The sequence below is a fragment of the Monodelphis domestica genome, chromosome 4 (assembly GCF_027887165.1).
Source record: "Monodelphis domestica isolate mMonDom1 chromosome 4, mMonDom1.pri, whole genome shotgun sequence".
Taxonomy (NCBI): Eukaryota; Metazoa; Chordata; class Mammalia; order Didelphimorphia; family Didelphidae; genus Monodelphis; species Monodelphis domestica.
The window spans coordinates 6,883,763-6,896,051 of NC_077230.1; the positions used below are offsets into that span (position 1 = coordinate 6,883,763).

General features: G+C 39.7%; 1 protein-coding gene across 4 annotated transcripts in view; it reads left to right on the forward strand.

Moving 5' to 3' along the window:
* The window catches only part of APP (amyloid beta precursor protein), a 137,187-nt gene that overhangs the window by 81,731 nt on the left and 43,167 nt on the right, over nucleotides 1–12,289 (forward strand). For all 4 annotated transcript variants that reach the window (XM_056825990.1, XM_056825988.1, XM_056825989.1 and 1 more), the window contains exon 6: nucleotides 9,091–9,293. In XM_056825990.1, the coding sequence (XP_056681968.1) occupies nucleotides 9,091–9,293 (203 nt within the window). The remainder of the gene's footprint in view (nucleotides 1–9,090; nucleotides 9,294–12,289) is intronic.

The following is a 12,289-nucleotide window of genomic DNA, read 5'->3' on the forward strand; positions in this document are numbered from 1 at the left end:
AATTCTATAACTCCCAGGTGAAGGAGAAAATAATGTAAGCAGACAGAAAGAAACCATTGTAATGTCATAGAAGCCACAATCAGGATGACAGAAGGTTTAGCAGCTTCTATATTAAAGGATTAGCGGGCCTGGGAATATGAAGTAGGATTTCAACCAAGAATAACTTACTCAGCAAAACTGAGCATAATCCTTCAGGAGAAAAAAATGGGTTTTTCATGAAATAAGGGACTATCAAACATTCCTGATGAAAAGACCAGAAAAGTTGACTCTCAAATGCAAGACAGAAAGGTAAATAGGAAAAAGAAATCAAAAGATTCAATAAGGATAAACTCTTTATATACTTATTTGGGAATTTAATTCTTATAACTCCTAAGAACTTTATTTTTATTAGGGCAGTTAGAAGGAGTATATATAGGCAGAGGGCAAGGGTGTGAGCCGAACATGATGGGACGGTAAAAAAAATTAAGTAAAATGAAGGCATGAGTAAGAGGAATGCATTGGGAGGAGGGGAAAGAAAGGAGGCATGAAAGAGCTTTCATAGGGAGAGGAAGATGAGAGTTGGGGCAGGGAGCATGTATGGGCCCTGTATGTACAAAGATATTTAAAGCAGCTTTTTGTTGTAAAGGCGATGAATTGAAAAGTGAGGGATACCCATCACCTGGGGACTGGCTAAGTACGTCACAGTATGTGATTGTAATGAAATATTCTTGTGCTGTAAGAAATGATGAGCAGGAAGCACTCAGAACAGCCTGGAAAAATGGCCAACTGAAGCAGAGCGAAATTCCTAGAGCCAGAGAACATTTTACAGATACAGGAATACTGTTGAGTGACCAACTGTGAATGACTGAGCTGTTCTCAGCAATACAATGATCCAAAGCAACCCCAAAAGGTTCATGATAAAAAAATGCCATCTGCTCCCAGAAAAGCAGCTGGCGGAGTCTGAAAGCAGACCAAAGCAAACTTACTTTCCTAATTGTTTTATTGAGTTTCCTTCCACAAAAGGATTAATATGGGAGAACGTTACATGATTGCACACGTAAAACCTATGAGACCAATTACCATCTCAGGACATGTGAAGGGGAGGAAATGAACCTGAAATTCCAAATTCTTTTTTTATATTTTGGAAACTCTTTACATGTCATTGGGGGCAGTGTGGAAGACAGGCTAGACCCACCTGCAAAAGCTGGTGAAATCATAGCATAAAACTCAATTTTCCTTCTGAAAAGGATAGGATCGATAGCAAACAGCAAGGCTGGGAAAGGAAGACCATCAGCTTGCCAGTCAGATCAATTGAAATTCTAGAACTAGTTAAACTGCTTTAATCTCTGAAAATTAAAAAAAAATTAACACTTGCACGCAGGACTTAGATTCACAGAACCCACAATATAACGATTTCCTTTGATCTTTCAAAGAGCCCTACAAAGTAGGTCATGTATGCTCATCCCTATTTAAAGAGGCTGAAGCCAGATCCAGAGAATCTACATGATTGATCCAAGGTCACCTGGTTTGCCAGCCAACACACAAATTCTGGAATCCCATTTTCAGGGCCAGTATTTGTTGGACTAAACTCGTAGAGAAAGCAGTATAGGAGGATTCGATATCTGCTCACAAGCTTTTGTAAATGTAAATTTTGAAGAAAAAAGATATCATGCCAAGGGGACAGCTTTTTAAATGACGTCATAAGGAATCCCCAAGAACCTAATACTGAATAGGCTTATCATTCGGCTGGGTTCAAAGGGGAGGTAGGATTTGTGGGATATAACTAATAAGTACCTAACCAAGCCATATTTGAAAATTGACCTCATTTCTTTCACGTCACAGCAGTAACGCCCATTTCCCTGGTCCTTCAAGATTTACCAAACACCTTCCTTACAGGCTTGTAAGTAGAATACTGGACTCGGGAAAGGACCTCATTTTATGAGACCCTAACGCAGATGAATTCAGGAGTGCGTGTTTGACAGTAGAAAAAAATTAAGGCAGAAAAACTCATAAAATGGACTTTTTAAATTATACACACACAGAGGGAAAAAAATTATACCCCCACACACAGATACATACTAAAAAGGGGTTGGAAGAGACCAGCCTGTGAAGGGTGTGAATGCTGACGAGAGAATTTCATATTTGATTCTGAAGGTAATAGAAAGCCGTTTAGACCCTGTTTTTAAATGGGGATCTGACATGGCAAGGCCTGAGCTTCAGGAATATCAGTTTGGTAGCTCAATTGAAGATGGACTGGAGGGAAGAGAAACTTGAGGCAGGCTAGAACAGCCACATGCTTTGCATTCGGCCAGGAATGAGGATGGCAGCCGGGTTAGAGGAGAGAGAGGGGCACATACAAGAGGCGTTGTAACGGTGGTAATGATTGTGCATGTCTGAGCCTTCGTCATCCCACGCACTATAGTGTATGCCATGGCCTTCTGCCCATCTCGGCTTCTGCCATCCCCTCCTCCTTGTGCCTTTAGTCTTTCCCAACAATCAGGGTCTTTGCCAGTGAGTACTGCCTTCCCTCTATGTGGTCCAAGTATTCAAGCTCGAGTATTGACCTTCCAGCGAATAGTCTGACAATCCCTTTAAGGAATGATCTCCTCAACTATTCGGAGGGACATGTGAGAAAGATGCTATCCGCATCCAGAGGAAGAACTGTGGGAGTAGAAACCCAGAAGAAAAACAAGTGCTTGATCACATGGGTCGGTGGAGCTACGATTGGGGATGGAGACTGAATGAACATCCTAGTGCAAATGCTAATAATAAGGAAATGGGTGTGGATTGGTGGCACATGTTAAACCCAGCGGAATTGTGTGCGTCATATATGGGAGGGAGGAGGAGAGGGAAGGAACGTGAGTCTTGTAACCATGGAAAAGTATTCTAAATCCTCTAATTAAATAAAATTTAAAAAGAAACGATCTTCTTACGGTCCAAGGCTTCTCTAGCACCACAATTCCAAAGTGTCGATTCTGTGGCCCCCTCCCTTTTCTTATATAGTTCAGCTCTCACAGCCATATGTTGCTTCTGGAAAAACTAAGCAGCCCTTTCTCAGCAAGATGGTGTCTCTGCTTTTCAGAATCGCTTTCCTTCTAAGGAGCCATCATGTAATTTCATGGCCGTAGTCACTGTAGTGATCTCTGAGTCTGCTTCAACTTCTTCTCCCTCTATTGGCCAGAAAGGGATGGGACCCCTTGCCAAGATTTTAGTACTTTTGTTTGTTTGTTTTATGTTAAGCTTTTAATCAGCTGTAAATTCTCCTCTTTCACCCTCATCAAGAGGCTTCTCCATTCTTCCCTTTTTCTCCTAGAACCTTAATTCTGGATTTTCATTGACTTTGTCTGGCATTTCACACGATGGACTGTGCATATAAGTTAGAGTAGGAGAGTGCATAGGTATGGATCCTTGTCCCACTCCTTTTCCGATCTTAAACCAATCAGTTATTCCGTGTTCGTTTCTAACTTGTTTCTTTGATCCTCATACAGGTTGCTAAGAAGGTCTAAGATGACTTGGCACTTCCATTTTTTTTTTTAAAGAATTTGCCATATTTTCTGATCCACATAATCAAAGGTTTTTGTGCAGTCAATGAAGCAGAATTTTGATGCTCTTATTTACTGAAAAGTGAATACGTTCTAGTGTATCCCCTCTGCTTGCTTGTGGTTTAGATAAGTGCTTTTATGATATGAAAAAAAGGTCCCAGGAGAGGTAGGTGGTTCAATGAATAGTCAGGTCTAGAGAACTAGAAGGGTTCAAATATGGCTTCAAACATTTTCCAGCTGTGTGACCCTGGACAAGTAACTGAACCCTAATTGCCCAGCCTTTACTGTTCTGCCTTGGAACCAATGCAGAATATTGATTCTAAGATGGAAGGTGAGGTGTTTGTTTGTTTGTTTGTTTGTCTGAAGTCCCCCTATACCTATTCTGTAGCTAATGAGATGATTGTGTGATTTTAAATGTTTTCCTTTGGATTAAACATGACACGTTTCAATGAAAAACAATAGAAATGTTGTCTACAGCAGTACTAGAAGAAAAACAAATTAAGGGAATAGCTGTAGGTAAAAAAGAAACAAAATGGCCAGTTTTTGCAGTTGACGTGTATCTAAAAGTCTTTAAGGAACCCAATTTTTAAAAGAATCATTAGGAACTTGGCAGACGTTGCATGATATAAAATCAATCCACAGAAGCGATCAACACGTCTATATAATTACAAGTAAATCCAACAGAAAAGGGATTCACTAGGAACTTCCATTTTAAATTCCTATAGAATAGATAGGAAATTTGAGAAGTCTGCTTTTCCCAATATACACAAGAACTGTTTAAATACAGTTTAAAAAGTATTTACAGAAATAAACAGTAATTTTTTCATTGCTCAAAGGTAGAATGCCCAAATATAAAGACAGTAACAACCCTACCTAAATTCATGTACTTATTCAATACTCAACCAAACTGCCAAAGAATTACTTGTAGAACTAGAAAAAACAATCATGAAATTCACATGGAGGGAAAAAAGTCAAGAATATAAAAGAAAAGAATGAAAAGAAATGGAAAATAAGAGCATCTAGCGATGGTAATTGTTCAAACTTTGGTGCTGGTGAAAAAATAGATTAATCAGAGGTACAGATTAAGTCCACGTAGATATTCAGAAGTAAACGTGTCTACCACTGTGGTATCTCAAATATGAGAACTAGGGCAAAAATTCACTATTTGACAAGAAATGTTGGGGAAATCGGACAGCAGTATGGAAGAATGCAGTTAGACCAATTATCTCATACCTTATTCAAAGATAAACTCCAAATGGGCACATAACCTACATAGAACAGATCACATCTTAAACACATTTAGAGAAAGAAGCATGGGGTGGGTGCTGGGGGTGGGCAGCATCACATCCTTGGGTAGAAGAAAAGTTCATAACCAAACAAGGAACACAGAAAATCACGGGGAAAAAAAAACACTGATTACATAAAATCAAAAGATTTGTTGTTGTTGTTGTTTAATAAATATGCTAAAGGTAAGATTAAATGAGAAACAAGTGGAGGAAAAATCTTTGAAACACGTTTCTTGGAGGAACTGATTCAAATTTATAAGAAAAAGAGCCATTGATAGTTGGTCTAAGGATATAAACAGGAAGCTCTCAAGAGAAGAAGCCCGAGCTGTCTTTTAAAAAATGCTTCAAATCACTGCTAATTATAGAAATTCAAAATAAAGCAATTCTGAAATTCCATTTCAAACTGTCAGTGGCAAAAAAAAATTTTTTTTTTAATTAAAAAGGAAACAGCTGTTGGAGGAACTGTGGGAAAGCAGACACATTGATGCCCTATTAGTATAACTATTCTGGAAGCCTATTTGGAAATATATACCAAAAGTTACTGAGTGCCCTTTGACCTACTAGGCCCATACCCCAAAGAGAGCAAAGAAAGAGGAAAAGGGTTTATATACAAACATATTTATAATGGCACTTCTAGTAGCTGATTCCAAAAAGACATGGAAATATTTCTATAAAATGATGCAGAGGACAGTAAGCAGGAGTAAAAAAAAATTATAACATTCAAGTAGAGAATGAAATTCGCAGAACCAGAACAACAATTTTTAACAATAACAACCTGTAAAACAAAACAACTTGGAAACCTCTAAGAATCATGATCAATAGTGACCATTCTTGATTCCAGAGGACTAATCAGAAAACATACCATCATTCCACAGGGGTATTGGATTTAGGGCACATTTGGTTGTTTTATTATGCATATTTGTTTTATTTTCTTTTTTCCCCAGTACAGTGGTAGGAAGAGAAAATAAATTTGTTAATTTTTAAAGAAATTAAAAGGGGGGGGGGGGCAGCTAAGTGGCTCAGTGGAGAGAGAGCCAGACCTGGAAACAAGAGGTCTTAGGTTGAAATGTGTCCTAGATGTGTGACTCTGGGCAAGTCACTTAACCCCAGTTGCCTAGCCCTTGCCGTTCTTCATCTTAGGAGCCTATAGCCATAGATTTGGACAGAAGATAAAGGGTTGGGTTTTTTTAATGATATGGGACATTACTACAGATGTGAAGTGTTCTCTGCACTTTCAGTTGAGGCCAGTGCATTCCTAGTTTTATTTTATTTGTTTTGTTACAAGAGATCTCTCATAGAGTGATAGTTGGCTATAAATATTTATGAGGACCAAAACAAAATACAGAAATTAACATTTTTGCGGAGAAATAGCTGGGGGAGAGGATTTTTGCCTTAGCCCAAGATGAAAATAAATCAAGAACTTGGAGTTTAGCAGCCATATGGCCTACGCTGTCCAATTGAATGCAAGGGTAGAAAGATTAACTTCTGTGATCCCATATATAACCCATACATGGTGGGACCTAGGCTGTAAATGGGTTGCTCAGTTTAAGTTGTGTAGCCTCGTTAGAGGCAGCTAGATAGGCCTGGAATCAGGAAGATTTAACCTCTGCCTGTCTGTTTCCTCTACTCAAAAAGGAGGGGAATCATAGTACCTCCCTTCCTGGGTTGTTGTGAGAATCCAAGGGGATAATTGCAGATGCTTGGCACACCAGCACAGGGCCCCCAAAGTGATTTGCTTACAGCACATTCCTTATGGTTGCACTCCCTACTCAGTAAATCCCAATGGCTCCATAACACTTGGGAGAGTGAATGCCAAATCCTGTTTGATTTTTATGGTACTTCACAATCTGTCCCTCGCTTGCCTTTCCAAACCTCTTACACGTATTCCCCTCCACACTCAATTTCCCCAGCCCTGCTACCCTCTCCGCTAAGAACTTTGCCTGCTGTTTCACTGGGAAAAAATTAAGGAATTTGCTAAGAGCTCCTTTTTCCACAAGATGTCTTCCCCCATAAAGAGGTGGCTCTTCTAGCCAAGGCTGGCCCCTCCACATGAATGTCCATGTCTGCTGGCTGTCACCCTCTAGCTTGCCTCTTGTTCATGTCCAAACTCCTCGAGGAGGCGTATGGATACCCCAGCTTCTCTCAGTCTCCTGACTCCGCCTCCGGCTTACCACTTTATCATTCAACTGGAACTGCCCTCTTCACATTATTCCTTGATTTCCAAATTGCAGTCTTCTTTGTTCTTGACCTGTCCACAGCCTTTAATACAGTTGATCTCCCTCTTCTCATTGATACTCTCTTATTTCTATTCTTTTATAACCTTGCTCTAACATATTTCTCCTCCTCCTGACTTGACCACTTCTCAGTCTCCTTTGCTGGCTGCTCATCCTGTCCCTATAAGCGTCCTCTAACTTCTTCTCTTTTCTCACTATACCATTTTACTGGGTGATTTCATCCACTCCCACGGCTGAGTTATCTATCACATCTGTGCCACCCATTTCTGTTCTTCCTTCAAGACTCAATTCAAATCTCACTTCCTGTACGAGCCTTCTCCTGGTGCGCTGAAATGATCAGCATTCACTCGGAGATTCTCTCCAGTTTGTCTTGTGTTTTTCTCATGTATTTGTATGTCTTCTCTCTTGTTAGAATGTGAGCTTTTTGAGGGTAGGAGCCATTTCCCTCTTTATTTGTACTCTTAGTGCCTAGTACAGCACCTACAACACAGCTTGTTAACTTGACTTCAGCCATTTCTGTTCTTGACACACAACACTGAATGTCCTGTCTCCTGCATACCTGGAATGAACTTCTATCCTACCTCCACCTTGTAGAATTCCTGGTGTGGCAAGGAAACTAATGAGTTCTGAACTTTCTGCCACTGTGTTGGAACAAGCAACAGTGGGAATATCCATAGAGAAGAAATTGTCAAGCCTGACAGTTGGTAGGGGAAGGGGCAACTGGGAGTGGCAGTTGGTCTTGTGACTAGGAGCAATTCCTTACTGGGAGGGGCTTGGCTTTTGGTTCCAAGTCTCTGGACTGAGATACCTCTACTTGCTTCAGCCGGAAGAGACGGGCCCAATCAGCTATGAAAGTCAGAACTGTTCTTGTTGCTTACTGTCTACTGCTAATATTTTGAAATTGACAAAGCTAGCACAGATATAGCATAAACTGGAGTGGGAGAAACCCTCCACCAGCCTGGGAGGCCTGGCCTTAGCTCCAAAGCTGAGAAAGACTCCAACCTTATTTAGGAGCATTCCTCTTCAATCTGAACTGGTTATTAAAGTTTATCTTATGTGAATATCTCAGTCAGATAAGTGGACTATCTTTTCTGGGCATAGAGGGAGCTGAACATCAGCTCAGTCATTCAACAACTGCTGACCAAAGTTGGGGGAAAGGCTTGTCCCTCAGGAGGGTCCGTGTTTAACCTGCTCTGGGGCAATTTTGGCAGCAATCCAGAGAGAAGACATCCCCTCAAACTATCATAAGTGGCTCATTTTGTGGACACCCCATTTTGGTCAAAAATAGCCTCTTAGCAGGGGGCATCTCTCACCATTGCCTCATCAGCAGCCATATTCCCTCTCTCCCTTCATCTCCTCCATTCTCTGCTACAAACCTTCCTTATCCCCTGTTCTTTCAATCCACCATCTTCCCCTATAAATATTACACTGGTTCCAGAAAGTTTTCCTCAAACTCCACTGTTTTTTCCTGGGGGCTTTGCTGATCCCTCTAGCTCCTAGGACCAACCCTTCCTTTACCATATACCTGCTTTTTATATATCGTATATCTACTCCATATGGATGTGTTGTTTCTTCCAATCAAATGTAGGATTCTTGAGGCCAAAAACGATTTGGCTTTTTTCTTTATATCAACACCTACCGAAATACTATTAAATACTTGATTTATTGATACTTGAACTTTGTCTAATCCAACCTGTTTGTTCTGGAGTTAGAAGTACTGCCACTACTTTGATGACTTTGAGCATGTCACTTGGCCCCATGGGCATATCACATGAGGGGGTGGGGGTCTAGATCGCGCCCAAGGGCCTTTCTCATTTTAGATCTGTAATCTTATGTTCTCTTGGATGAAGCACAAGTCCAAAGCCTTACTTTTCTGTCATAGGTCTGTATCACATGACATGCATGATTGTGCAATAAAGAGAACTTCATCAACTCTAACAATAGATAGATTGAAGTGTTCCTATCATGGCCTTCCTGACTTAGCACAGACATGGGTCTTTGTTTCTGACAATTTGCACAGTGAGTAAAATGATGTGTTTCTCGTTACAGTGATGATAAAGTAGTAGAAGTTGCTGAAGAAGAGGAAGTTGTTGATATAGAAGATGAAGATAACAATGATGATGATGGTGATGGTGATGAAGTAGAGGAAGAAGCTGAGGAGCAATATGAAGAGGCCACAGAAAGAACTACCAGCATTGCCAGTACTACCACCACCACCACCACTACAGAATCAGTAGAAGAAGTTGTTAGAGGTAATCTCATTGGGGATGTCTTTCAGTTGTTAAGAAAAATATGACCTTTACTATTTTTTAAATGTTCCAAACAGCAAAAGAGTCTACATTGTTTAAGTTGGTTTAACATGCAGTGCTTTTAAAATTGAAAGAGCGTTTAAGCAGAAAAGTTCCTTAGTTTAAATCTTGCTTGTGTGTATGTGCTTTTATGTTTGCACATGTATGTATATGTGTGTCTATATCTGTGTATCCATGTGCATGTGTGTTTTGGTTTAGTGTATTTTATGATCTTCATATTTGGATACAAATGCGTGTATGTGCAGATACACATGTAGATATTTTTAGAACATAGTCTAGGGAAAAAATCTTCAGGCTTTTTTGGATCAGTAATTTGTTTGAAAAAAACAAGTGCTAAATATTTTAATGAAATGTAAAATCCAGTAGGACAGTTTACTTTGCAGACAAAGCACAATGATTATTGGATAACCAATGGATTCATAAGTGTGCTGAGTGACATGTGTGAGAAATGTTCTTGTTTTCTTATCTCTGTAGTTTGTCTTTATAGAAGTCTTAGATGCTTTATTTTTTTCTTGCAAAACTAATATTTTGAATTTTTAGTATTTCTTCCTTCCTCTTTCAAGTATAATCCTAAGTATTTTTATACTCTGGAGTTATTATAATGGGAATTTCACTTTCCTTCTCTTCCTGCTGGATTGTCTTGTGATATAGAGAAATGTTGATCATTTGAATAGGATTATTTTATATCCTGCAACTTGCTGAAGTTAATTGTTTCAATTAGGTTTTTAGTTGACTCCAGAGTTTGTTAGATTAAATTTAAATTATCATATCTGCAAAAAGTGATACTTATGTTCCTCATACATGTTTATTCTCTTTTTCTTTTTCTTTCTTTTTTGGCCTTATCACTATATTTAGAAATGCTAGTACAGTAGCAAATATTAATAGTGATAGTGGATATAACTGCTTCACTACTAATTCTTACTAAAAAGACATCGAGCTGGTTTTAGATAAACACTACTAGTTAGGTGGCTCGTGGCTCAGAGGCTAGAGCACTGGGCCCAGAATCAGGAAGTCAGGAAGATCTGAGTTCAAAGCCATCCTGAGATTATCTATGTGACTCTTATAACCCCTTTGCCATAATCCACTAGAGATGGAAATGGCAAACCACTATAGCATCTGAGGCATGAAAACTCCACAAATTGTATTGGTGTGTTTATGTTCCATGGGTCATTAAAATTTGGATACAACTGAACAACACATACTTGTTTTAGTAGAATTCAGTAGTAAATCCAGATGGTTCTGGACTTCTTTGTTGTTTTTGTTTGTTTGTTAAGTGGAGAGTAGAATTCATTTATAGCTTATTCAATTTCTCTTTTTGTCAATTTTATTGGCAAATTTTTATGTTTCTCTTGACTTGTTTGTCAGAGTTCCACTTAGCTCTTGGTTGGAAGGCTTAGAAGTTCTCCAGTTCATCAAAGGCTACCTTTTCACTCTGTAGGAAAATCGTCAATTTTTCTGGATATGCTATTCTTGTTTATAAGTTCAGATCCTTTGCCTTCTATGGTACCATACCCTAAACCCTGCATTCCTTTATGATAGTGACTGCTTAATCTTGTATGATCCTGACTATGATTTCTCAGTTCATTCTTTCTTGTTCTTGCAGTATTTTTTCCCCGTTACCTAGTATCTCCATACTTTGACTATGTATTCCTAGGAATATATATTTTTACTCATGACTTTCAAGTAATAGAGTAATTCTTAAATTATCTCTCCTTGATTTGTTTTCTAGTTCAGTTGTTATTCCCATTAGATATGTCAAATTTTCTACTTTAGAGGGGCTTTATTATTTTTTGATGTCTTATGGAGTTATTAGCTTCTATTTGGCTAAGTGTAGTTTTTTTTTAAACCCTTAACTTCCGTCTTGGAATCAATACTGTGTATTGCTTCCAAGGCAGAAGAGTGGTAAAGGCTAGGCAATGGGGGTCAAGTGACTTGCCCAGGGTCACACAGCTGGGAGGTATCAGAGGCAAGATTTAAATCTAGGGTCTCCCATTTCTAGGCCTGGCTCTCATTCCACTGAGCTACTCAGCTGCCCCCATCAATATAATTTTTGATCTAATCCTCTCATTTGATATTTAACTCATCCTTTAATTCTCCTAGATATTCTTTTTGGACTAGTCTCCAAGCTGCATTTTTCTGTAGGGCTTTGCTTTTTTTTTTCTTTCACTTTTCTTTTGAGGAATTTTCTTCCGTTTTTATGTCTTGAGTTGTTTAATATATTAGTTCTAAATGATAGTATTCTTTTTGTGTTGGTGCATTCTTCCAAACTACTTCTTGAGTTTTCTTCTTTGTTAGGGCTGGGCTCTGCACATTTCTAGAAGGCACGTCTATCCTGAGCTTCAGCTCTCATACATCCTTCTGTTGCTTTCACAGATAGGACGGTGAGTCTGCAAGTTTCAGGGCTCCAAAGTGGCTTGATCTTCCCTGTCCTTCTCAGAACTCTTCCACTTCCTGTTATAGGTTTGGGTTTCTTCACTCGTCCTTGCCTAGCAGTCTCAGTAGAGTGCTGCTGGACTCAGTTACAATTAGCCCTAAGGAGGCTCTGCAGATTCAGAACGACTAAACCACCTGCTCTCCTTTGGCTTGGGCTCCTGGCCTGACTCTTCCACTGCAGGCTTACATGCTAGCTGAACGTCTCGAGCTCCAGCTTTGTCATCCGTCCCTGTTTCTAGAACTTATTCTTCCCTAAGGCTAAGCCCCAGGTTCGTGATCTCTCTGAGCCCCTCCATTCTGGATCTGTAACAGAACGAGGTAATAGGGTACAGAGCCAGACAGCCCTCGTTGCTGCAGCCAGCAGTAACTCGGGGATTCCCTACAATCTCCGTCTGCCCTGATGCCCTTTCCTAGCCCTCCTTCAGACTCTGGGTGCCAAAAACGCTGTGCACTTTGTCCACTACCAACAAGACTCCAACCCCAGGGTGCAGACCTCTCCCCAAGCC